At 33.8% G+C, this 27541-nt stretch overlaps 1 protein-coding gene across 3 annotated transcripts in view; it reads right to left on the reverse strand.

The window, feature by feature from the left end:
* Positions 1-27541, reverse strand: part of LOC128885917 (muscarinic acetylcholine receptor M4) — a 51752-nt gene that overhangs the window by 19463 nt on the left and 4748 nt on the right. Inside the window, exon 2 of one of the 3 annotated variants that reach the window (XM_054140297.1) lies at positions 10386-10566. In XM_054140297.1, the coding sequence (XP_053996272.1) occupies positions 10386-10483 (98 nt within the window). In that variant the 5' untranslated portion in view covers positions 10484-10566. Of the gene's footprint in view, positions 1-3181; positions 3258-10385; positions 10567-27541 lie in introns of those variants that run through there. The other 2 variants (XM_054140299.1, XM_054140298.1) reach the window with 2 other exon arrangements.

Here is a 27541-nt window from a genome sequence, read left to right on the forward strand (position 1 = left end):
GAATTTGTAATTATACTAAATAATAACATGCAGGTTTATTTAAATAAGAAAACATTTCAGAGAACACGCGAACGGCTATGAAACACTGTTTTCTTCCAAAAACGAGATTCGGATGCTGGAAAATCCACCAGTAGACCTGTTGATTTAAAAGAGTGGATCTCCAGCCATGTCGAAGTAAAGAATGGCGACAGTGCTCGAAGGATAGTGACAGCACAGAATGTCTCACGTTTTTATCTGCACTGTTTTGTAGAGAAATTTACGAAAGAAACAACTGTATCCATATCATGTTCAATGAAGACAACAATATACAAAATCTGTCTATAATCAGCATTGTTTACCCTTAGTATTTTTGTCGGCGCAGATTCAGTTGTGAAGATTCAATACATCGTCTCTATTGTATTGAATTTCTATGGTATGAAGCTGGAATTATAAAAATCCCCGCTTTGTTACGCAAGCAAGGCGTAAAAAACAAATTTACAATGCATCTGTAGGCAACAATAACAGGTGAAATTTAATCTGACCCAAATAGGAGATTAATATTGATCAAATTGTATATTTCGCTTGATACGAACGCAAGAAGAGCTTTCAATAATGGGTAAAAACATCTGGGTAATTCACTGTTGTTTTTACAAAAATTACGTAACAGTTTTAAAAACTGAACAATATAAATGCGATGATGTATCAAAAATAAGATACGGGTAGGAAAAGTTTTAGAAACAGACAATTAAAAAATTGACATATAAATTGATGAGATAAAATATTGTATGTTATTTTTTAAAACAATTTTGAACAAAATTGATAGATCATATTTATATTGTTTATTTTTTAGCACTCACGAATAATTTTCTACACAATGTATATCATTTTAAATTAATATTTTTCGTTTTCCTACAATTTACAACATACAAAATAACCAAAGGACGAAGTAACAAAGAATTTCTGTCGAACGCCACTCTTTTGTTTCTTCTTTTATTTCTATTTAAGGATTTTATTCGTCCCAACGAAACAAAATGCGGATTCCTGGAACCATAATACAAAAAATACAACAAAAAGGGAAAGGGAAAAGAAATACAGACATAGGTACAGCGATAGTAAAAGGTCGAGGTTCGGCGAATTGACTTTTTAGACCCTCGCGTAACCTACCCTAACTTTATCCAGCGAATCAGATTGCAGGTTTCTCTTGCATCCCTAAAGAATTGTTAGCTTTCCACATACGGCGGCCAAATTAAATATTTCGCGAATCTCGATGCATATCCTGAATATACCGTGTACACTTCTGACAAGGAGATTTGAAAGCAGAACAACTCAACATAGAGAATGCACTTTTGTCTCGATACTCTCTACGGAGCAATGAAAATTCGAAAATCAATATGCTTCGTATCGTCACAATGTACCTACAACGGTTTCCAATGCTCTGCCTTTTTTTCGCTCTGTCCGCGTACATCTGCGTGCCGTGTATACATTCTATATAAGCGGCGAGAATTATTCTGTTTATTCCACGCATATAACACTATTCGCGAAATAAAAAATGAGTTGTGATGATATTATTTTGAAATAATTACAAGAGTATATTCAAGTGAATTGCGTGGCTACAGATCGGAGCAAAGATAAACTTTGTTAGTATTTTGTTTTTAAATCTGTACAGTAAATTGAAAGAATCGTTTAGAAAATATATCCGAATGAGTAAAATTGTTGATAGCCCAAATATTTATTTCAACAATATTTGTATCAATAAAATACGATTGAATTTGAAGCGTACCAAATGAAAGCAGAGTAAACTTTCATTAGTAGTGTTGAAATTGTAGGAATTACTATTAAAAATAATGCCAATTAATAACATTAATAATATTTATGAAAATACTATGATGGATCATACATTGCACAAAAGATGTGCAATTTTTCAATGAAATTAAATCTGTCTAATAAAGTTAAACTTTTTGGTACAAGACGTCATTTTCGGTACAATTTGAAATTGTAACGATAAATCTAAAGTACTGGAGCTTTTTTATGATTAAGGAATGAAATTCGAGACTTTGAGAAGCTACAAATTGAGATCATTAAAATGACAAAGCTGTTCTTGTTACTTCGTTCACCAAGAATCTAATGACACAATAATCTAATGGAACAATATTGAGGATACGAAATGAAGTTGTAGCATTTTTACGTATTACATTTATATAAAGACAATGCAGTACCGACAGTAAATAATTAAACCTGTATAGAATGTATAATATTTAATTTATTTACACATTGAATCGTTATTATGATATTGTACAAATCTTATACTCGATGTAAACATTGTCGACATATATTGTACTTAGTACAGAATATTGCTGTATGCTGTACGTATAAAAGAACAAAAACAATACTATGGCTGCTAAAAGAATCTCGCCTTGTTTTATTTCCCCCTGTCCTTTTTCAAATCGATCGGCATCTATTAATATCAGTTTCGAAAGAAAAAGAAACGATGGGATTCAATCACGTAGCAATGATTAAACTATAATAGTCTCTGATCGATAATATAAACGAATTACAGCTGATTAACACACCATAATAATGCACACTAATTTACTACCGCATAAACCGCGATGCTTGTCTCTTGATTATACATTCTTGATGAACGTACTGCACAATTTGCACAAGTTACTGCGACCCAAACAATAGCAGATGTTTCTCACCAGAATCAACACAGTTCGTACAAACACTGCAGGTCGCGTTTTCATTTTTTAATACGCATACAAACCAACAATTGATGGATCTATTTATCTTGCTTGATAAACTGCATTTTTGCTCGAATGGTAATTTCGTAAGACTGTTTATGTTTGTTTAATTCTAAGGTACCCATGAAAGAAGAACAGTGATATTTGGAAGAAGGATTGACATACTTGACTGAAAGATGTGCCACAAACAAATTAATTTGGATTCGTTTTTGCATCGTGTCATTCAAAGTAGCATACATTACTATACATTTGTGATCATTTTTATTAAGTGTTGGGATAGAACTGGATATTACTTCTTCTAAATAATATATCTGTACAACTTATTTAAAAATACATGTCATTTCAGGCTTACCAGTTCGATAGTTAAATTAATGCAAGTCTTGTAGAAACGTCTTATCGAACATATCTTGATGAATTTTTATAAAAAAAAGAACATATTGTTCATCGTGTATATTGCTTACCTTTCTCATTCGCCTGTTGTTTGTTTAGCCAGGGTTTCGCCGTGTAACGTTAAACGTAATTTAGTTACACGTATAGCGGAAACTGATACCAGTTTCTCGAGAAATATATACGTAGACAAATACTCATTTTAAAGTCATACTATACTTTTCATGTCGCAAGTGATATGCAGATGGTATGCATAACATTGGAATTGCAAACACTTCTGCAGATTCGTGCCGACTTGGATGTCGATTTTATGAACGATAATTAACTACAATGGGTTTTACCATGCTTCAACCTTGTATTCATTTTGCGCGTACATATTCTGCATATCGTTTTAGTTTTCATAACGCAATTTTCAAAGCGTAAATTATATATTTTTGCTTTGCCTAGCTTTCGTTTCATTCGATGCACGACAGGAATTCGGGCTACGATTGAAACTGAAACTAGCAACGATACGGTAAACTGAAAAATATGCAATTGTTGAACGTCGAGATAAAAATGACCTGGCAGTGACACAGTGGCACGATATCGATGTAGAAATGAGCAAGTACAACCACAGCGACTGAATATCGATGGAAAAATAAATGGGTGCTGGCCGAACTGAGAAAATACAGTGGATTTTAAAGACGATGGGATAGAACGAGGTTTGAGAAATTTAGTTGAAGACACGAATGACAGCTACGATGTAACGTTAGGATGTCGCTATGTTTACGGTTGACGGAATGTTTACGGGTGAGAAGTCAACCGACGTTAAAGAGGGTACGTTAAATATTAATAGAAGTTGAAGAACCAGGAAAGAACGGGACCCAATTAATAGTCTTCGATCATTAAGAAAAATGACACACGGACAAAGTGTTGGAAAATTTTAGATCCGTATTTTTTTTTATCGTCTGTCACTCATATTGTATTTAATTAAAGCTACCCCCAAAGTGAATGGAACACGTATTCAATAAAAGGTTTTTTATGTCAGGGTTAATGGAAAAATATATCGAACATGAAAACAGTTTTCCACGAGCAATTACAAGTGCAGTTACAAGTGTAGCAATTGCAATTGCAATTTCAAATTTCAGGTAGTCATAGTTAACGTTACGCTAATGGAATTGATCTTTTATAAAGATCTGATTGGCTACAATGATGTCACTTAAAACTTGGGTGAAAGAGGAAATTTTTTGTTTTCATCTCCATCGGTCGATAAACAAAATACGTAACATATTCAAGGAGCTTGGGAGTTGCACTCACGATTATAGTGTTTAATTATAATACAGAATAACGAAATAGAAATATTTATGTAACAAAACAAATTTGAAACAAAAGGAGAGAAAACGAGCAGTATACATTTTACTTAGTGCATGGATTATAGTATTTTTAACGATAATTGAGGATGATTAATGAAAGTAAAAGTATACACGTATCAGGGAGTCAGATGCATGGTAAAGAATTTTACTAATTATTGAGAAATAATTAACCTATATACGAATCTAGGTTAACTCCACTACTTTACATGTATTTCGTTCTCATATCAAAGTTGTCCATACTCGTTTAACCCATTCAATCGCATCTGCGAGATGTCGGAGTTCAAATTGATTGCAATTACTCGAGGGATAAGTTTGTAAGAGGATAAAGTAAAAGAAGATCGTAAATTTTCTTTTTAAAACAACGAATTTAATATCACTTTTTATTATCAAAATAATAACCTACATTACACATGTGTGTTAAATCTTGGCGCCCAAGGCAAAACGCGTTTTTGCCTAGCAGTGAATGAGTTAGCACGACGCGTCATATTCACAAGTACTAACGAAGTGATAAGTCTAAGAATTTGGAAAAAAAACCTACGTATTTGTATCAACAAAGGGCATTGTTTGCGTCAAAGGTTACCACCCATTATGTTCCATCGAATTTCAATAACCCATGAAAGAAATGACGCAGCGATACCAAATGCCGCTATGTATAATATGGTAATGCTCAAATACCCGTATACAATTGCGTCACTTGTACACGATAAAAACGAAAAGACTTTGTCCATCTTATCGGTTGACCTGAATTTTATCGAGAAAAGATTTTAGTATGAAAGAGGTAATCTTTATATTCAGTAGTGGTTCATTATTTCCTACTCGACTTGAATTTGACTAGGATGAATAAAAAAATCATTCCTTGTTACGTTGATTTATGTAAAATACCAAAGCTTTCAATGGATATCTCTTACTTTCATTCACTGAAAACAAGAGAACATTTTTATATTTGAAGATTAATCTGACTTTTATCTTACAGCTCGAACAAAAGAAAATCACAGTTATTCATCAAGAGTTATTTCCTTTCGAAAAAGAAAAAAAATCCTACTCTTGAAGAGATCTCGAAGAAAAACCAAAACATCACGATACAATTCAATTAATATTTATATCAAACATGAGAAATATATGTAGTTTTAAATTAAATACATCTATTTGAAGGTCGAAATATTGGCTGAAACTTTTTTTTATTTTAGTTTAAATATATTAGGCGTGGACATTACTTTTGTGACTTTGTATTTACATATTCATAATTCCACTTGTGATACTAATAATATTATACGATACATTTTGTTTTTACAAGTATGTATATCTGCTCTTTTGGAATATGTGACTAAGGGAAGATTAAAAGTTGTATGATTTTTCTTGATAAAATAAATGTCAATTTTATTGTAGGAAAAGGAGGAATTAATTCCTACACCTGATAGTTTAGCTGGTCTGGATAATCCAATGATTACGTTTGCCTTTGAAAGGTGTTGATGGTTGATTGGACTCCGCGAATATGTTTCGTATGACTTTGTATCAAGAACGGTATACAGTTTCGTGTTGAATACAGGAATTGTAACGCGATGCGATAACAGACTGCGTAAGCAGTATCGAAAATACAGAATAATGAGGTTAGGGGTCTCACATGCAATTCTGCAACGTCCGCACGGCACATGCGTTGCGATCTAGGAGAGAAGAAGGATCAATATGCCAATCGAAACGGAAACGTTTGCGCGACACGTTCGTCGCGTATCGTATGCAATCAGAAATTGAATGTTTCACCTATAATAAAAGATTTCTATATTTCTATCGCCCACATAACAATTTTACGTAAATCTTATTCGTTTTTTTCTTTTCTAATACAGCATGTACTTTCTGGTACTATTTTCCTATTAATTTATATAAAATCATAACAAATTTAATACTCGATAATTGATAAACTTTAGTATTGTAGTTAATGGCTATTTACTTGTGCACCAATAACTTCATTCGTTGTTAGATGCAAGAGGAAATCATTTGGACCCACTACTGTCTGGTGAAAATTGCAAACGTATGCGGGCAGCAAAAGCCTCGCTTTAATTAACCAATTTGCAGAGTATAGTGAAAAAGGAATGTTACAAACGATTTATTTACCATCCGTTTCCAATACAGACTGCTTTATATGTAGTAGAGGATCATTTTAATCAATCTAATACTATAACGGTGTACCTCAATCCAGCGACGCAATTTAATAGGCAAACAGGTTAAAAAAATTTTTGCTCTGAGTTCTTGGCATCCAGAAGTTATGGTTTGCATAAGAATATAAAATGATACAGTGAGTAGAAAACCAAATTTCTCAAAATGTCTTCCAATTAGATAAATTATGTAATAAAAATTGTACTTTTATTTCGCAAAAATAAATCAAATTTCAGTTATAATGAAAGTAAATTATTCCACGTCACACACACGACTATTTAATTTCATTCGCGAAATGAAAATGAATGTGTAAAATCAATATCATCTCTCGTCGAAAATATCACCTGCTTATTTATTTGATCGTAGCAGAATGTCCATTATCTGAATTAATAGGACACAAATGTTCAAGTAGATATCAATTTTCGAACAATAAAACGATAATTATTTTGACGTTAAATTTCATATATTTTAGATGAACTTAATATTTTTAATTTGTTTATTTTGAATAAACTGTAGATACAAAAAAGTTTCGTCTCGTAATTCTCTATAAGGTGAAATTTCGCCATTTACGCGTGGGCGTTCAAACTACGATAGCGAGGGAATTAATAAATCTTCCCTTTTAAGAGACATTGACATCTTCTCGTAGGTCAAATATGATCCAGTGATAGTAACGACATGTACTTATTTCGAGTATAAAATATTTCGATGAATATCGCCGTCAGATACTCCACGCGCGCATTTGTTACGGTAGAAACGGAAACGCGACGTCGAAGTAAGAAACACACCGTCGAAACAATAAAATGTTCAGATAATGAAGGTGCTGTATTTTATCGATAGGCACACGCAAAAATTCACAATTTTTCGCGAGGATTGCGTGCTCTAGCCGTCGATCAACAGCATAACGTGACTCGCGTGTTTCAATCCAGTCGCACGACAACGGTTCTCCTTTTTATGAAATAATGAAGCCTGCACGAGCATGTATTCGCGCATTCGACCAACTAACTCCATCAACCGAAACTCACCTACTCGTCTGTAAGCCCCGACTCGACGGTCTACACGAATTAACATGTCTAGGTCAAGGGTGCAATTTTCCCCAGATTGGTTTTGCTGGATGCCAGCTAGCTGCTCGTACTTCCTCTATTCTCCCAGAACAGCTGGGAGCTGGAAAGATGATTCTCGGGTTACCAGCAATATAGTGGTACAATATGCGAGAGAAACGTGAACGTTGTCGAGTAATTTCGGCTTAGTTCGAGTCTTCGAAGCCTGTTTAAAACGTCCGACCCTACACGACTCGCACTGCCTTCCAGAGATCAATTTTCCACGTGCGATACATTCGCGAAAAATCCCCTTCGGTTGAACAGGAAAGTCTGGACGTTGTCGCTTCGAAATTGCACACGAGAATTTTTCTTACTCTGGATTGGAAATGAATTGCGATTTAATTCAATTCCCCGGAGACTCGAAGAAAGATTGAAACGTAGAATAATAATGAATATTCTTTGTTAGCTGATAACAGTGGGATAAATATCCTTAATTATTTCAGCAGGACAGCATTCTATTCTTAAGTAAGAGGTCTGATATAAATTGGCTATTATTTCGTTCAATTAAAAAGTATTGAGAACAATATTCGCGAGAGATAAATAAGAAAATATGGTATTTATTTATAATTAAAAGAAAAAGCATATTCTGAGTTTAACGGAGAATCACGTGACTGTTTATCATTGTTAACGTCTCTAATTGCTCACAGTTATTATTTTTATTCATTTCTTCTGCCAATCTTCTTTTCTTTACCGTCTAAATGACTTGTTAATTTGAGAATTGTTTTAATTACTCGATGAGATAACATAGCAAAGTGTTTATGATATAAAAAAAACAGCGAACGCTTATACAATTGTTATTCTTTAAGTTTACTTTAATTTTGGTACGTAATATGCTTTTATTGCGCTTACGTGCATACATATCACCGGAGAAGGGCTATTTTTAGATGAGAAAGAGTACTAACACCGTCTCAAAGATCTTTTAATAGCCACGAAACGCATCTATTTACCGTGTGTATAGCGGTACTCATTAAGCGCGACTAGAAGGACAATGCTGTCTTCAGGAGAAAGCAGACGACATCCCCCCAAGCAATTTTTGTCTTGGTTTTGGCCCTCGTGAAAGTTCATTTCCTTTGTGTTTCCTGAGCGTACCCGCAGTCAATTAACATCGGCCGTGTAAGAGAACCTCACATGATGATTTAACTCTTCCAATAATGAGTATTTATAGAAGGCGACAAATTCATCAAAAGGCTCCACAAATTTTGAAAAGATGTCATAATAATCCACATGTTATTGTTTAAATTTTACGGTAATTATCAGTAATAATATTTTAATTCATACACAAGATTATATTATAAACTAATAACCTAAACACATTCTCAAAATTTAAAACTATTTGTGATATTAGTTCAAGATATCTTTAGAATCTGGGCAAAATTTAACAAAGTAAAATGTCTGATTATAATATTTATACGTGATATTACTAAAATGCATGTAAATATATGTATAATTTTACATAAATTTTATATTTACGACGAAATTCACGTATTGACGAAATTCAAAGATCTTCAAATAATTTTGTACGCCGATTAAATATGGAGACGATTATTATAAACATCATCTAAATGTTTGTGACTAACGCTACATCATGATCAACAAAGAATGTCAAACATTAAATGTCAGGTTACAACAACGTATACCTCCATCTCGCATCTCTTTAAATACATTTTGCAGCAAATCGTGAATCTCGTTAAAAATTGTTATCCAATTGAAGTCAGAAGTAATAAATATTTATTTGCATCGAGATCCAATTAATTAGAAAAGTTTTTCTCGTTTAATAACCATCAGTGCCGTATTTACAGTGGAACGACTTATATTCAAGAAAGATGTAGGTCGACGTTTCTTTGAGAACTATTGCGAAACGTAATTTCGATTTATAAACGCCTCGTACAATTTGCTAAATTGCTTCGTAACGTCATATCCTTACACGAAACAGTTCGAAAATTTCGCGTGTACCAAGTACTACCTGCGTACTTGCTAGTAAGCCAAGTAGTTCACCGAGGCTGATTATTCCATAAATACACACACCACTTCTACCTGGTGTGAGAACTTTCATTCTGCATTTGATTATAATTGCCACGAATTCTATACCTTCAAAACTAAAGTCAGAAATCGTGCAAGACTCTGGAAGTAGGCAGCCTACTCAATGTTGGTCTTTCACTGCTATAGGTACTTTTTAATTGCCATTTAATTCGCTACTTAATTTTATTATTATTACTATATCTAACCTTCGATTTATACGGTACATCGGTTTCATAAAAGTTGTATATAAATCAGGACAAACATTTACAGGGGAAATAGGAGGGATAAGTTGTTTATTTCCCAATATAAAACGATGATCTATTTTTATATTTATTGAATATAATTTTTATGCACAGGGCACTTTTTGAAGGTTGACGTAAACATGAAACATAAAATTCATGAATATTAAATTTTACTTTATAGTTTCTTTACAATTTTTCGTAGATGTTTGTAGGCTTGTTTCGATGACTCCACGCTTGATTTCTTTTATGTTTCTGTTCAATTTTGTTTAAATTGAATCAGTATAAATATATATTATTAAAAATTCACGAATAGTCTCTATTTTCTACACATACAAACGTACCTATATGTTGATATTTTAAGAGGTTCATTGAAATACTGGAAGTTTTAGTGTATGCAATGTAAATTTATGTACTCACCATTCAGACATGTAATCTCTACTGATGACGTAAACTGATGACGCAGTGCGATTGCCTTCGGTGCCGTTGAGGCTGTTGTCTGTCCCATTCAAATCCATCCCACCAGGTGAAAATCACGGTGGCAGTAACCTTCAGAGTCACCGACACCTTCGCTTCAATACCCAGTCATCTTTCCAACATTCTGAAATTAATACAACAATCACTATAAAATATTCTATTCTATTAGGATTTTAACATTTATACAAATTTTATAGTCTTGATTAGATCATATTTGGTGAAAGAGAATATCAAGATGTGGCGAATACGAGGAATAAATGAATATTCTCACGTACTCATAATGTCCACTAATTATATTTCACATATTAATCATAAAGCTCTGCAGAACCCCAGTAACAATGTTTCATCAAAACACCACACTCCTGTATGATATTGTATAACAGAAAAGCATTAATTACAAGATGTTCATTTTACTCATTGAAAACTAAATAGTTTCAATAACTCATCGATTAATCGCCCACGTATCGCAATGGTAAGAAAATCAATTTTCCGTTGAAATGATGAAAATCCTTGAACACGTTAACAGTTCGCTATAAACGAAGCTAAACGAAGTAGTTAGTAGCAGAATTTTTTGTTTACGTTGTAATCTCGTGCTTACGTTCGACGTAATTCAATGCGCAGTATTCGTGCTCAACGGTGAATTTTTTTTTTTTGCAGCAATAAAATGATGAAGGTCATGAGAATTGAAATGGAAAAAATGTATCGCATGTCGCATGATTATAAATGCTTCGGTCCGTTCTTCTGTTTCATACAGGTATTTGCATGATTAAAGACGGTTCTATATACTTTTTTTCCTTCTGGAAACATAATATATCCCGGTTTACTTTCTCCATTATACCCTGAGTGATCGTTTAAACGTGTTTTACTCCTATTGAATTCTTGTTTTTTCGATAAAATACGAATTTACGATTAATGTACAAAATATTTATATATTGTGTCATAGTTTTGATTGTTTAACTGTATCGAATATTCAAATTGTAGTGTTGCAATATTGCTATGTGATTACGTCTAACTATAATTAATTACTATTCTTCTGACGTGTAGATGGATGCATGTATATTGATTTTTATGAAATTCTTAAGAAGATCTCATTATAAATACACACTTGCCAACCATGACTTATACGTAATAGAAATTTACACTTATTTGATCAAATTAACATTTGTTACCAACAACATCAAATTGTCGTCTTTGTTGAGATGAATGGGTATTGTCAGTAGTGAAACTCATATGCTGCAGAACCTCCACCACTCCAACATCGTTTAACTGAAGTATCATTTAAGAGAATTGAAATAGTTTGTGACGTAATTATTGTTAAGATTAAGATAAGCTACAATAGAAATAAAGGAATGAATAAGCTAGAAGGTATTCTGTGAACATTTTGTGTTTTAGAAACAAAGACTCGGGTAGAGTGAAATAAATAAAGGTAGTTGGAAAGGATAGAGATTGTTAAATTATTTGTACAATTTCTGCTTTATATAGAATGTTACTTATTGTTAGTGAACCTTTCTCTAGTTAAAGAAAGTTGATTCAATTACTTTAAAGTCACTTGAAAGTTAATTACTTTACTTAAATTCTTCCAACGTCCATTCTTCCAAGTTCTTTAAATAACAGAGACTTTGAATAATTACTCCCAACAGTAATTATAGGAATTGTGACCAGTCGACTTCATCTCGGTGTTTTAAAACCATTTCATTTTCTTGGTATTATATAATTTTATTGTTAATTGCACGAACCCTTTGATCTTCAAATATCCCTATCCACAAAGAGCATCGAATTCGGAGAATGTTTACAAACGAACCCGTTACATTATGAAAACTTTACCTAACGCAATACACTGGTCTCTAAAGGGGAGCCGATGTTGAAAGTGTACGTATAATGCAACAAAGAAAGGGATTTCTCTCTAGTACCGGAGAACACCCCAATTAGCATGACCTATTATAACGATGCTCACGAAAATCATACTATTGTTTTGTCGTTGAAATGGAACATCACTCTGCCACAGCTTTTACGGTTATCGCGAGCAGTGACGTTCAAGCCTCTTTATGCGCAGAATAGACAGATACAATAAACAAAATTGGAGTTTGACGTTGATTTGAAGGAACCATTCAAGGGAAGTTTTGCCGTCAAATGTGCGGCAAAAACAATGAAATACCACGTACTAATATTCGCTTAAATATTAATAACAATCACGGTTCAAAATAAGTATTCATTGAAGATAGTAATCGTGGGAAATTTGTCTATACTTTGACATCTATTGGTTGTATCTGTTGGTTCTGGTAATAGATAAATTAATTATTAACAATACGTATTTAAACAACGATGGAGAATATGATTTTGCTGTGATATTAATATTTCACGAATTATTTTCTCGATGGATTCAACGCGTCTTCGAATCAAGCGTCACGCGGTTGTTGTTCGCCCTTCCCCTTCTCTACTTCGAGAGGCACAAGCGAGCCGCGACCCTTGACCGACACAGGTATACGAGGGACGAAAGTTCATTCTTCGTCGGTCCTTCGGTCGATATGGATCTCGCGATCGCGCGTCCGCGTTTCGCGTCCCTTCCATTTTTGCTTTCGTAGTTTCCCTTAGTTATCGTGGCTTGGTATTGGATGTGGGTAGCTTAATTTGGTTTTGTTAGTTTTAAGGCATGTACCTAAGTTAGTTTTAAGGCATGCGTGTACGAGTGTCTGTTCTCTGTCAAATAATTATTAATCATTTGTTCAATTCTTTTGTTTGTTCGTAGGTCCATATTGGACTCGCAACTCCGTTCTCCATTTCGGTCACTATTACTTGATGTGATAAGTGTAGTGGTCAACCATGTGACTGGCCAAAGTCGGTTGCCGTCCTCTAGTGGGTCTGATTTGAGAGAGGGTCAATCGACGCCTCCGAGGAATCTTCTACTCTCTGTACGCGTCAGGCGAAGTCCAGGCTCCTGACGCAGCGCAGCTCAAAAGAGCCGTCAGACGGATGCAAGTCGTGTCCTGGACTCCTGACGTTGTGCAGAGAGTAGAACTCCGTTTCGGGACTCTACGACCGTCAGACATAGCTGGTGTCGCCAGGGCAGGGCAACCCGACGCGGTGCTACCTACGTCGTACACTGTAAGGTCGGATCTGGGCCCTCGGCAGCAGGTATGCAGGGAGAAGAGTACTGGCGGAGACGTTGATCGTCTTTCTCTCGAATCAGGCCCACCAGGGGAAACGGGACTGACTCTGTAAGTCCAGTTACGTGGTCGCGTCGTGTCGCGATTTCCATTTACCTTCCATTTAGTTCAAATAATTATTTGACAGAGTCAGACATAGACTTTGGAAATCGAAGGGAATTTTCTTTTCCTTTGATTTTCATCGTTTCGTACTTAGTATTAAGCTCGTCGACTCTATTTAGAGTATGCATCTACGTATGTATACTCTATGTAGAGGGAGATCGAAGGAAGTTTGATTCCTTCTATCTCTGGGTCTCCAGTCGCAGCAACCTCCACGTGGTGAGACCTGGTAATCGGTATTATTCGTGACGAACAATCCTTCGTCGCGAGTGATACCGAGCTAATGGCTGCGAACTTGGAATAAGATCTTTAGATATAAAAAGTGCAAAGTGTAAAGTGCAAAGTCAAAGTGCAAAAGTGCAACATACAGCGTGCAAAATGCAAAGTGTAAAAGTGTCAAGAGCAAAGTGTAAAAGTGCAAAATTGTAAAGTGTAAACTTATATATTAACAAGTAATCAGGCTCAAGGATATCTTAATATCTTTCCTTCTTCAAGGAAGCACACCGCTGAGGATGCCTTCTTATCCTCAACTCGACACCTTTCTACCCCTCAATATTCCATGCCTCGTTTCATGTTATCCGAACGCGGAAAATATCGTGAACATGAATCTGGTAATATGTCTTATCGTTGACGTGCGTCGTATTCGTCCGGATGCGAGTATGCGATACATTTTTTTCCCTATTCTTGCAGATCATAGGCGACCGTGTTTGGGGGTAGAGTTAAACGAGCCATCGTGGCACATGTCGTGTCTCTGTGTGCAGACGATATGAAACGACCAAGAGATAATGAAAATGGAACGTGGATAGGACACCGAGCTACACAATTCTCCGTCGACGGAAAGTAAGAAGAGTCTGACGTGTCGGAAATTTCAGGGAACGAGTGCTTTAATGATCGCAGGACTGCAGAAGATTAGAACGCTGGAGCAGAACGAATCGATTCGTGACAAACTAAAAATTAAATTTGGTTTAACTACGTGTGTACATGACGTGGGTTAAAGTAAAAATTAGAATTTTGAGTATAACTTTTGCAATACTTCGAATCATAGTGAATACATACAGTCAGTTCCATAAGTATTCGTACAGCGTATATCACCTATACTGTATATTTGTTTATTAAAAATATACTATCAAATTTCAACAGCTAATTTTTTAAATTCTCTTCGGGAAACATGTAATCAAAACGTGCAAACACTATACATACATTCAGTAATTATCTATACTGAAATAACTACGAATTTGTATAACCTTTTACTACAAAAAAAAAATTGAAAATATCAAATTAATAACGTGAAAGTTTTTTCCATACAACGTAAACAAACGAATTGTAAAATGCAAATAGATGATATTTCGAGAGTTACAAATGCGTGACAAAACCTTGCAAACAAATGTAACGATTGTAAACAAAACGAGCAATCAGTTAACGATCACGTTTTTTTGAGTCTTTTTCAAACGACACGGGCAATAGACCATCCTTTGAACAAGTTTGAAAATCGGTGAACAATTCCTGTTTTCTGTTCATTTTGTTCGTTCGTTTTTTTTTTTGTCTCTTGTCTACAAAATCCAAGCGATCTGCAACTGGAATCTTTGTTTCTGCGGAACCGATACGATCCTGGCTTCTTTGCATCTATTTGTGGATACGTGTACACTGGCTCGCTCGAACACATCGATTACCGATGTACCGTTTTTCAATGTAATAGGAAGACACGGGTCTACGTGAAAAGGGAGCTTTTCCACTCTCTAACCAAAGGAATTAGTTAGAAAATTGATGAAAGATGAATATGCTTAAATTGATATATGTACGTAGTCATATTTTAATTAAATTTAGTAATCGCGTTTAAATTAATTTACATGATAACGGAATGCCATCTGAAAACATATTATTAATTAAGCCGATTATCAGATGGATTGATAATTATCAGTGAAACGAATGAAATATTTAGAATGCATCAAACGTGACATTAATATTAAAGGAAAATGTAAATTTCATTTTGCATAATAACAAGCTAGGAAATTCCGTATTTCTGTTAATGGAGAAAATGTTCATATTCTCATTGAGATTAAAATGTAAAAAAACCTTGTATTTCTTAATATTAGAGCGTACTAATGGATACGTTGTAGCAAATTCAGAGAATGTTTCTTCGCCGAGAACAATTCGATAGGGCAATTATGCTGCTATATGTAATCCACTAATGATATAATCGATATTGAGGCTTGAGTTCAAGTACGAATTATTGTTCAATTTCAATACACGCTAATATCAAACAATTGGGAATCATTTAATTGTTCGTTCCTTTTAAGGATTTATTAATTTGTTTCCTGTTTTGAAGAATATGTAAGCAAAAAAGCGACAGATTAAAATAAAATTAAAGGATTTCATGTATAAAGTTATTGAAATTTGTTCGTCGTGTTTCAGAAGGCGTCGATACATGAATTAGTCCAGAGTAAGCCATCGCTTTCTCATTATTTCTCCTGGACATCCCCCGACATTACTCGAGAACCACGTAACGTTGTTTACACGATCAGTAAAAAGTGCTCATCGGTTAGTTTGAGCAAAGGAAGTTACCTCCCAGACAGCTGATTCAATATCCCCCAACAGCGGAGATGGAAGTCGCTGCAGTTTGGAATTAGATCGATATATAACTACACAATTATATTTTCTCGAGGGGGAAAAAGAACGTCGATAAACCTAGTTTAGCGTCCTTTTCCTTCCTGTCGATTTTAATGAGATTCCCTGCGACTAACCAGAAATCGGTCGTTCCGTTCTTTCTTTCTTTCTCCGACGGTGTATTTGATCGATGATGAAGCGAACATCATTGACAAGTGAACAGCATCGACGTACCAATATTTCGATCAATCAATTGAACGTCCATGCCAGTAATTAATGCATCCCATTATTTGGCCATTTGCGCGCGCAAATCGATGATCAAAGATTATTCTTGGTTTCCAGGAAATGTATGATATTGAAATCATTTAGAGAACATTGAGAGGAAAGAGAAAAGTTTAGGAAATATTCTGTCTAATTTCCGTTAGGACGATCATTGAAATAGGAAATTCAGTTAATAAGACAATTTCTTTATCTATACAATATGTAAAATTATTCATTCTTTTCAGTAATGAATTAATCAGTAATAGGAAAAGACTCTATGCTAAATGAATACACATAGAGGATACAAGTAGTTATAGGACTGACTAGGTAATGAAAGTGAAGAAATTACATTAGAATTCCAAAGGGTCGATGTTTGAATTACCATAATGAGTGAGTTTCCTATTGCAATTATTGTGAGTATAAGTCCGAGCATGTCTGTTCCACTGGTTGTTGTCGTGATTAAAATGTCACTCGATGATTTTTATTTATTTTTATTTATTATTTCAGAAGACGCTATATTTATCTCGCGGTATTTTAACATCCATATCCAACTTTATCGAAACGTTCTGCTGAAAGAGGCGACGCAATTTAAATTAAGTGTCTTACAACAGGCGTGGAATATTTTGAATAAACATTTTCCGATACTGCGTAAAAACGGGGATAAGTAACGGGTATAGTAACTATCGAAAAATATTTTTTCATCATTGTTTACAAAATTGTCTAAACTAAGGAATACATCATTCTTTCGTAATGATAGTTCAATTATTTTTATTTTGATATATTGAAATATAAAATTATAATAAATAAAGATTAATTAATAAATCTCTTTTTTTTTATATTTCTTCTTACCACTTATATTTACGATGTTCGTTATTTCTTAACTGATACACAGTTTAAATATTAAAAGTATTATTCTAAACATTCAAGTAAAAGAACTTCCTTTTTTTTGTTGATAATTCTCTAAGAGTGTTTATTTTTGTGTCTGATTTTTCCATGTATTTATGAATGCAAATATTAATAAATAAATTGTAGATTTAACGAAAGTCTAGATTCAACGACAGGCTTGATGTTTCCAAATAAATGTTTCTTTACACATGTGTATATTTATAATAAAACGTTTATTTGAGAACGTATAACCTGTAATTTGATTTAAAGTAAGAAAACTTATGGGACTGACTGTATATAACACATCAGATTATTAGATTATTAGACTGCCATAAATCATACGTGTACGCAAGTTTCAAAAACTGAACTCCACTGTCCAACACTTGCACGTCTCTCGACCACTTACCGCATAGTGGGTGGAAGAGACATAATGAACTCCTCGAGGCGTACTCAAGTAGTATGTAAAGTGATACCTTTGTAGGCGCAAGCCGCCAACTCGGTTTCTTGACACTTGTTACAGGGCCGCAGAGATCTGCAACGATTGCCCCTCTAGACGTGTGGAGACCCTTAATGTGCCATTGTGTAGCTCAACACTTAGACAAAATCCCTGAGGTGAAAGGACGCTGGTCCAGACTCTTCTCCCACCAGGCCTCCCACTGGACTTACTTTCTCGATGATGCTAATGTCATGCTATTTCAATTCGAGTCGTTCTCTTTTTCCAATTAGTGGTATCAAATTAAGTATTAAATTAAGTAACATCTTGCTTGAAAATTTATTAAGATAGTAAAAATATCGATAGAGTGGTAAACATCCATTTTTCTGAATAAATCTAATCTAATTAATAAAGTGAACTTACTTTAAAGATACTTACAATTGAACTCTTGAATTTCAATTACTTTCAGACCTATAATTATTCCAATTAAAGTCTAAATTTAAATTAAAACATTTAGTTTAATTTACTTAAAATCTCTATTTTTTAATGACCCAAGTTGGTCCTCATCGTCTGTTCATAGTCTTACATTTTTTGATTGTTGAACAATAGATGACTCGATGATAGAACATGAGATAATTCTGGATCACTCTTAACCCACAGAAAATTCTGTCTTTATAATTTCAAAAACGAACTTTATAGAATACATTTTCTTGTAACTTTTATCTGATAGAATCATACTAGTAATTGGCGATTGAGAAGAACACCTTCTTACGAAGGTGTAATCGTGATAAGTAAAAATCACAGAAAAGGTTATAATCGTTAGATTATTAATAAGAAATAAAATTCAAATTCTATCAAATTGAACAATGAAGAGAGGATTGATTAAGCCGTAAGACGTTTAAATAATACCAAGTGACACTCCGCAACTAGGCAATTTGCCTCTCAGGGACCGATTACGTTCCCACCATATTTAGATTACTCCCCCAGGTATCGTTCCTAAGTTGTCGAGCTCTAGGTACAAATTCATGTAGCTCAATTCTCATGATACCTCTAAATGTCTCCATGTATAATACACTATGCCTACAGATTTGCGTCATGGCAAGGTAAGACAACATTAATTAAATAGTGTCGTGTATATTTGATTGATTATGTATATTGATTGATTAAATATGAATTGGTTGTAGCAATATTTATCATTTTATATATTTATTATTCACTATTGAAGAAGAACATGTATCACGCTAGAGAAACTTGTCCATTTAAAGTTCAAGTTCATTTATTTGTTGAATGTGCGTTAGTTCACAGATTTTTTGCTATAACACCTGCTGTCCATTTAAATCAAAAGGCTCTTACTAATGGTAAGCCTAAGTTCGAATGACATTCTTGTTGACAACGTTTCGAAAACGTTCTTGACATTTATAGCTCGGTAAGACCCGATGTCTTGGAACATATTCTTTGGGGATGTACATGGCGTTTATGGCTTGCGAAGGACTTGGGGTCTTAGAGACGTCCATGGCATTTATGGCTCAAGAGAAACCAGATGTCTGAAAAACATCATTTCAACATCATTTCATTATATCTCTTTTCTTAACAATTAAGTGTTTTTGCAATCTGTTGCAAAACATAACAATAATTAATGTAACTTCCACAATAAGGTGTTAACAATTTTAACAAAGACTTTGTATCTTATTTAGAGCCTAATTTAAAGTTATGACGCTACGAATTGTTCTATCACGAAATGTATATTTTCTTGTTTATTATTATGTGTATGTATTTATCAGAATTTTGTTGTATGCACTTTTTATTATTTCTGTAACATTCATTATAACATCTACTTCTTTAAAGAGTGCCTGAATCAGAACATCGAACTGTCAACATAAAGGTGTCCATTTAAATGTTCTAAAAATCTAATAAATCATTTGTCGTGATTTTTCGTTACATTCATTGATATTGCTTTTAATTGGCTAAGCTTGGTTCGTAATGCACTCCTTTTTTACGTATTACATATACAATGCTTCTTCTGTATCATTATTAAAGCTTATCATATTAAAAAAATCGTGCAACAAGATACCGTGCTGATTTCACTGCGGAAGCATACAAATTTCTCCCGAAATTTTATTATTGAAATATAACTAATTAAACTTCGCGAACCCAACTTTAGGGCTGAGTTGTTTAAACCTCCAAGCAACAAAGATAACCATAATGTATATACAGACATACGCATACAGTGGAGAAACGTGTGTAGATGCTATAGAAAAAATTCTGCTTTGAATGCACCACCATAAACTTTGATGTATTTTCGCGCTGGATTAAATAATTCCGCGTACATCGGGATACATCATGCATGCCTTCTGCTTTCATGACTTTCAACTCATTTATCGTCCAATCGCATGTAAACTGCAAATTTCATCGGCGGTAGAAACAGTTTTTTCTGTCATGTAAAATTGTAAACTCTCGAAGGCCTATCAGCGAATTGGAATATATGCACGCTATACTTTTATATATGGATGTTTATCGTCGTCCTTGAAAAAATAAATTTACAGTGGAACGTGGCAATATAATGTATGCAGCAAGCTGCTTTCCCCTCACGTGTCTAAGAATTTTATTTCACTAAACGAAATATACGAGTAGCAACTTACGAATAGTAATTTCAAGGCAACTTTGTGAATCACCTCTGAAACTAAAAATGGTTCCTTTTTCCTCGAAATTGATGAATGCTTATATTCGTGTATTTTATGATTTCAATTTGTGTAGATAAATTGCATATGTTGCATTGTGCGAATAGGTGAAAATGTTGACAGAAAAGTTTTTTAAGGCACTTTTTGTTCTTATTATTAGAATAATACTGACCCTTCGTCTATTTCAACATACTGTTTGAATAATACGTAGATGGAAGGAATATTATTTCCCAACTAGAAACTCAGAAATCATAGGGTAATTAGTTGAAACACGTGAAAAAAGTCGAACAATTATATAAATTTGGATTGAAGGTATAAGCGCACACATCATTACGAAACGCTTGAATTCTTGCATAGGTCTTCATTTAGAGAAATTACGTACACCCTCATTTACTGAATATATAATTAGTGCAATTAAGGTGAATCTCTAAAGACCATCTAAATAACTCTCTTAATTTTAAAAACATCAAACCATATTCTATACACGATTTAAATTGGTTTAATCCGAAAGATGAACCAAATATAAATTTAATAAAGTCAATCTTTTCAAAGTTTGTAATCGCATGATTTTTGTTAATAAAAAGATATATCAGCTCTTATATTTTACATGTGACAGAAAATGAGCTCATAATTTCGTATTATCACAACTGGCAATTGTAGCAATTTTAGTTTGTAATGTCAACAATATAATAAATATTAAAGAATATGAAATCACTTTACTTGTCTCACATAATTATTGTAAAAAAATTATACTTTCCAAGAAACTGACTATCATATTAAGGCTTGAATTTCTCTCGTGATTTCGTAGCCTTTCTTTGAAGTTGAACCGCTAGTGTTTAAACTTCCATATAGAGTAACGTAGTTCCCCACCGCGTTTCACCTAGATTTTTGGATATGAAAGCAGCAGCCACGATGAGTAGTCAGGTTTATGTGGATTCAGTTCCCCCAAAAGGGCGGAACGCTGCAAGATCAGGACCCTGGTCCCTGTCAAGCATCCTTTTAACTGTACAGTATGTTAGATTACTCGTAGGCCACTCTTGAATAACCATGGCATTTCCCAGTGCATCAAAAACGAGAATTACATGACTTTTACCTTGGAAAAATACAATTCTCAATTTGTACCATAGAACGTAACCTAACAACACTGAACGTTCTTAAAATAATAATAATTTTAATTCAATTTAAATGCTTTCACGCTTTTTAATTAAAACTCTTTAGAGGCTGTTTGCTAGAGGAATGCGCAGCAATAAGTATTAAAAAAGTTATAGTTCACGAATGGACGCTGTTGCTGTTTTCGATAACTATTAAAAATTCATTAAAATTAACTACCTTTTGTTACAGTTTTACTTTTACAAAAAATGGGTACAAAGTTTTACCTGTTCTAAATTTTCATACTGTTTAATTTCCAAGTTATTTTATCAACGATATAATGCGTTTTAAACAACATTTTTAGTAAAATCAAAATATAATATAAATATATTCATATAATATAAGTTACAGGCATTCTTTTCCCTAGTTTAGTTAAATTAAGCGTTTCATTTCAAACCATCGAATGACTTGCACTCGTATCGATACAATTTTTCTTTCAGGAATACGGATTAATAGTTTAGAAAAACCTCTTGTTGTTTGATATGTGGATCGAATGTGTTGGATTATAAAGCGACGAAATTCACTGACAAAGCTCGTAAAAATTCCAAGCTTTCCCTAGTGGCTCTCTACGTTAACCAATGGGCCATACTAGAGGCACTGGTACATACGTTCACTCGTTCTAATTTCCCGTTACTAACGAACTCCCAAAAAACTGACGACCATCCTCAGTTTCGTAGTCAACCCAACCCCTTTTCGCGATAGACGTAAGATAACAAACTGTGCTGCTGTTTTAATAACTTCGTGCATACTCGTACCAGGACCTCTGAATATTCTTTGTTCCGTGTCCGTTGCAGGAGTCAGTTTTTTTCACGATAAAACTCGTCCTTCTGCTTCTCTGCGAGGGAAGATAAAACAGAATTGAATGTGAAGACGATTGCGACGCCTATCTGTTGCGACCAGTACACTGATTTGAAAGAAAATAAAGAATTTAGAAGATTTACAAAGAATAAGTAGAGAGTGAAGAATGGAATAAACAGTCAGCATATCATTACAATAATACATATATCGTTTTTGGCAAATGTAGTATATTCTTCAGAAAAATTGCTGCGAAATGTTATCATTGCATTGTATTCAATGAAGCAGTGATAATAGTTAAGAAATAATTATAATTAACGAAAACAAACATGGTCTGTTTGAAGAAAGGAAATGGGAATGTATTACAATTTGTTTAATTACATGTTATTAAACAAATTACTTCATATTTCCTGTCGTTAATTACTGGCTAGTTACTGAGCTTTAAATTATATTTTGTATTTTAAACGTACAGTCTAAAAATAAAGTGCAAAGCTCCAATTATGAAATTCACATTTTTATTTGACATATAAAAAATGAAAATTTATATCAAGTCTATTCCAACACATTCTTTGTTAATAAATCCTACTACCGAAATAAATATTAAATACATAGAAGACAGTTACCGAATTTCAAGATGTCGAAATGAATTCTATATTTATAACTAAATTATGATTCACTATAACAAGGAATTTACTAGCGTCGTAATATATCATTAAGTTAATAATATTATTAAGTGTATGTAGGCTAAGGGTGAAAAGTCAAAATAAATATTATCTATCTATCTACCAGCATTACAATTTCTCTAAAAAAAGTGTCCCACTTTTGCCATAGTGTGTGAGCGATCATAAGATCAGTTCGCCTTTGTCGCGATCTTTCCGTGACTCCCAATTCACGAAATTTGTGACACGTGGCAACTGGCACGAATAATATTTAACACCCTCTCGCCCCAACTACAAACGAAACCGAGCATTCATAACTGTCGCATGTTTTAATCGCCGACAATCTAATTAAAGTTCCTACAAAAGCAATTAAACTTGCCGCGATTAAGGAAAGAACGGCAATTTCATAGAGCTACGGTATAATAACAGGGCATAGCACAGCAGCATCGGCAAGCAGCTTCGACAAACAAGGTTCTCTACCCTATGAAATAAAATTGAGTCTGATACTTTCTGCGACAAGCACTATAAAAAGCATTATAGTTGTTCCGCTATTGAAAGTAATATTGCTTTTGTGGACCCTGACAACACTTCGTCATCGTGCACTGAATATACATACTTTTTCGCTTAATAATTTAATTATGGTGCATTGTAACGTAATTTGCAAAACATTGTTAATTTTAAGAGGAGATACCTCTTAAAACCTGATAATATTGTTAGTTTTAAATTGATTGCTTTTAGTTTTTCCACTGTATTGGTCACAGGAGCAAATTCGATTTAGTTGGAAAAATTCTTTTCCTGAATATAAGATTTAGTATTTGTTCAACGTTACTTCCAGTTCTCTTCCATAATAAATTAAATACATAGTTCATATTTACTGTAGGAATATGAAAAGGGGATAACAAAAACACATAAATAACTTTGTGTTCGTGTTACTTGAAGGCATAATTATAAACTATTTTTCCACGTAATATTTTGACCACTATATGACCTCTGAATAAAATAACTAAGTATTATCTTATCAATATGTGAAAGTAGCACGATGTGATTTTTGTCGTAGGAAGTATATGTAGGATGTATTATTTTAAAAATGAGCTCATAATTATCTCCTTAAGTAACAAACACTAATAATTACTTTTAACTCGTAAGACACGAAGACGTGGATGTAGTACAGTAATTCTCGTTTTCAAGTGATCATTTTTATATTGGATTCAAGTACTGAAGTCTTCCTTCCAAGTGTTTATGTTTATTCAAATATACTTGACCTCAGCTTCGGATAAAAATCGCTAGCTACCTCGCTTTCAAGTGATCTGGCGGTCTCGTCTTCATCACTTGAAGACGAGAGTTGTTGTGCTACATTTTTTTACAGGCACGTTAGTTATTTTGGCCATCTTTCCATACAAAAGTTAAAACAAAAGACATTCAGCATGTAAATGTTTTTAATTGCTCGGTAATTATTATTTATCGATAATCGCTTACAAGGCTTCACTGATGGACGTATTGATAACTGACGTAATTAAAAAGTAATTAGGAATCTACTACAAATAATCGACATCCTGATCTAAAATTATAGCATAAATTGATATCTTTATCTCGTTCTAAAATAAATATTTATGAAATATTTCATATTCTTCTGCACAAACTTTTCACTGGTTTAAACTAAGACACTTCCGTTGAGTTTCAATTCTTTCTTTGTATCTGTAAAAATATGAATTTGCATAAATATTTTAATTAGACGATGATTCCATTATATTTTACATTATTTTCAGCGAAATAAATCAATGAGTTAACAGAAGCAAATATAATTTGTATTCCAGTATAACATATACACAAAGGCGATAAAACTTTTTCGATTATTTAGTTTGCAAATAATTCTGCGAAGAAAGTAGCACGACTGATACAAGGATAAATGAATTCAGCATTTCATTTATCGATTAGATACTTGACCGTGCACTTCAGTATTCAATCCGTATAAAATTCCGAACAAGACAACTTGACATATCGCGTTTGTTATATCGCGTTCATCTATTCCGCGTGATTTATTTTCGGTTAGAAAGCATTTCTCGATAAGCGAAATAATTTATTTGAAAAGTGGACGAAAGTGGCATGTATTGCAGCTTTTATTTCATAGTCCTAAATTGAGACGCTGTAACTCTTATATCGCAAGAAGATACGCAAATTGTGATGATTATTTTTAGTAACATTCAAGGTGGTTTCCATATTGTCTATTAGTAGTTTCAAAGAAGATTCTTTTATTAAGAATTTTTTAAATACGTAAAACTATCATTGTAACCGACTCGTTTCGCAGCTATCCTTTTCAGATTTTATTATTAATAGAATCGAATGTATCAAACGGTGTAGCTATTAGCGCCAACTGTTGCCTGATTTTACGATTCGATCACGGACTTCTTGCAACGTTTAAACAGAGGAAGAAACGAACTTTTCTCTTCGTTTAATACTTTACTAGCAGACGTAGAAAACATCTGGGCTCGAATAATTTTGGTTTGTCGGCTGAATTAAAAAATAATGTTTTAGTTTGCGCATTACTCATTCTACATTTTCTTTTTTAATACAGCATTCGTATTTGGAAGAGAATCTGGACAATAAGATTAATTCATTAAACTACACGATGCTTGGATAGATCATTTAAATAAGTACATAATGTATTCTCATACTTTGTTTATTAGACAATCTTTTTATATCTGTTTAACACAAATTGAAAACAGAAATGATTGGTATACGTTTGATTTTAATGACAATTCAGGTCGAAGTTTTGTGGTCATGTAGCATTTAAATTATACAAATATATCTGTAAACAAATTCTAAATTTATTGTGTTCAAAGAATAATGGTACTGTGACAGATATTTAATTTTTCCAAACCAATGCCATTGAGATAATTCACTATCATTTAGGTAACAATTTTAGATGTACCATATACTTTACAGAGAACTAATAGGGTGGAAAATTACACGAAACACGAACACAACAAAATGAATGTGTGTTTTAACAAGCAAAAGGCGAAAAAGGGGTTCCTTTTTAATACATGGGTCGGTAATGGTCTTCCAAAACGAAGGATACATGCCTAAAATTTTGCGTTGTTGCCAAATCCCAGTGCACCACTTTACATAGACGTCTGTTATCGCTCATTGTCAGTCGTCAATCAGGACACTCAGAAGCAATTAAGCTCCAAGAGTCAGCTATCTGTCTACAGTCGGTGTAGAAGCAATAAAGCTTCTATTATTGTAGGCGCAAATTCAACTGGCCGTTCAAGGCCACTTCGTTGGCTGTGAATGACATCACAAACTACCCCGTGACTGGGAAGGCTACGTGCCTTCGCGATTTCAGAGACAGCTCGCGTGTACTTGATGGGAGAAATACAGCTGGGTATACTCGAGACACATTCCAACAGCGTGAAACGACACCCCTTGAGGGTACAAATCGCCAAATATGAAGGGTAGGTTTTCAACACTCACCCGTTATAGGAGATCTCGAAACGAGATCGTTCAGATACCATAAAGTGCTCTTGAAACACCTCACGCTCAGAAACTGACGAAGAAGGTACTATGTAGTTGAAGATTATTCATTTATTCTATTGAGCTTTAAAAATGTACAATGTTAGTATGTTGTTAGTCCAACATGTACCTCGTCTTTGTTAAATGAATACTTATTTTTACATCTATATATTAATTTACCCTTTCCCATATATAATGTGCCATACATATCCATTATTTATAAAAATGTTTCAAACAAATCTTAAAGAGAATTTAATTTTGCGTAAAACAGTTTAATTTCTCAAAAGATTGATTATTATTTATTACTTGGCAAATGTTGGTAAACAATATAACGTGAACAGTAGAACGATCGAAACATGAAACCGATTGCGGAAGCCAATTATTTCAGAGAAACATATAATGGCTCAATATTCGTGGTACAATCGAAAAAGGGGTGATTTGTCGTGCAAAAATAAATTGGAATTGTCCAGTGAAATTTTTTTCTCAGAAGGCTACCTGCTCTAGAAAATTGATTTTTAATGTTAGCTAACGTGTCTGACCATTACTCACTATTTCTACTTGCGTTGCCACTTGTAAACCTTGAGGGCAGTGTGGTATTAACTATTTCCCGTCGATCTTACAATCTTCTAACTAGTTCATGACAGATAAAAAAAAAACGGACAATACCACGCCACTGTCAATGTTTACAAACACAAGTAGAAACAATGAATAATGGACGGACACATTAGCCAAGTCGTACTCAATCGCACTCGACGTACGTTAAGCATCGATTTTCTCGAAAATGAAACCTCGTACGAAGATATGTTATTCTCCCATTTCTATTTGTTTGTATATTCCGTGTATATTCCTTCTCTCCACGTCG

This window comes from Hylaeus anthracinus, unplaced genomic scaffold (genome assembly GCF_026225885.1).
Source record: "Hylaeus anthracinus isolate JK02 unplaced genomic scaffold, UHH_iyHylAnth1.0_haploid 11982, whole genome shotgun sequence".
Lineage (NCBI taxonomy): Eukaryota > Metazoa > Arthropoda > Insecta > Hymenoptera > Colletidae > Hylaeus > Hylaeus anthracinus.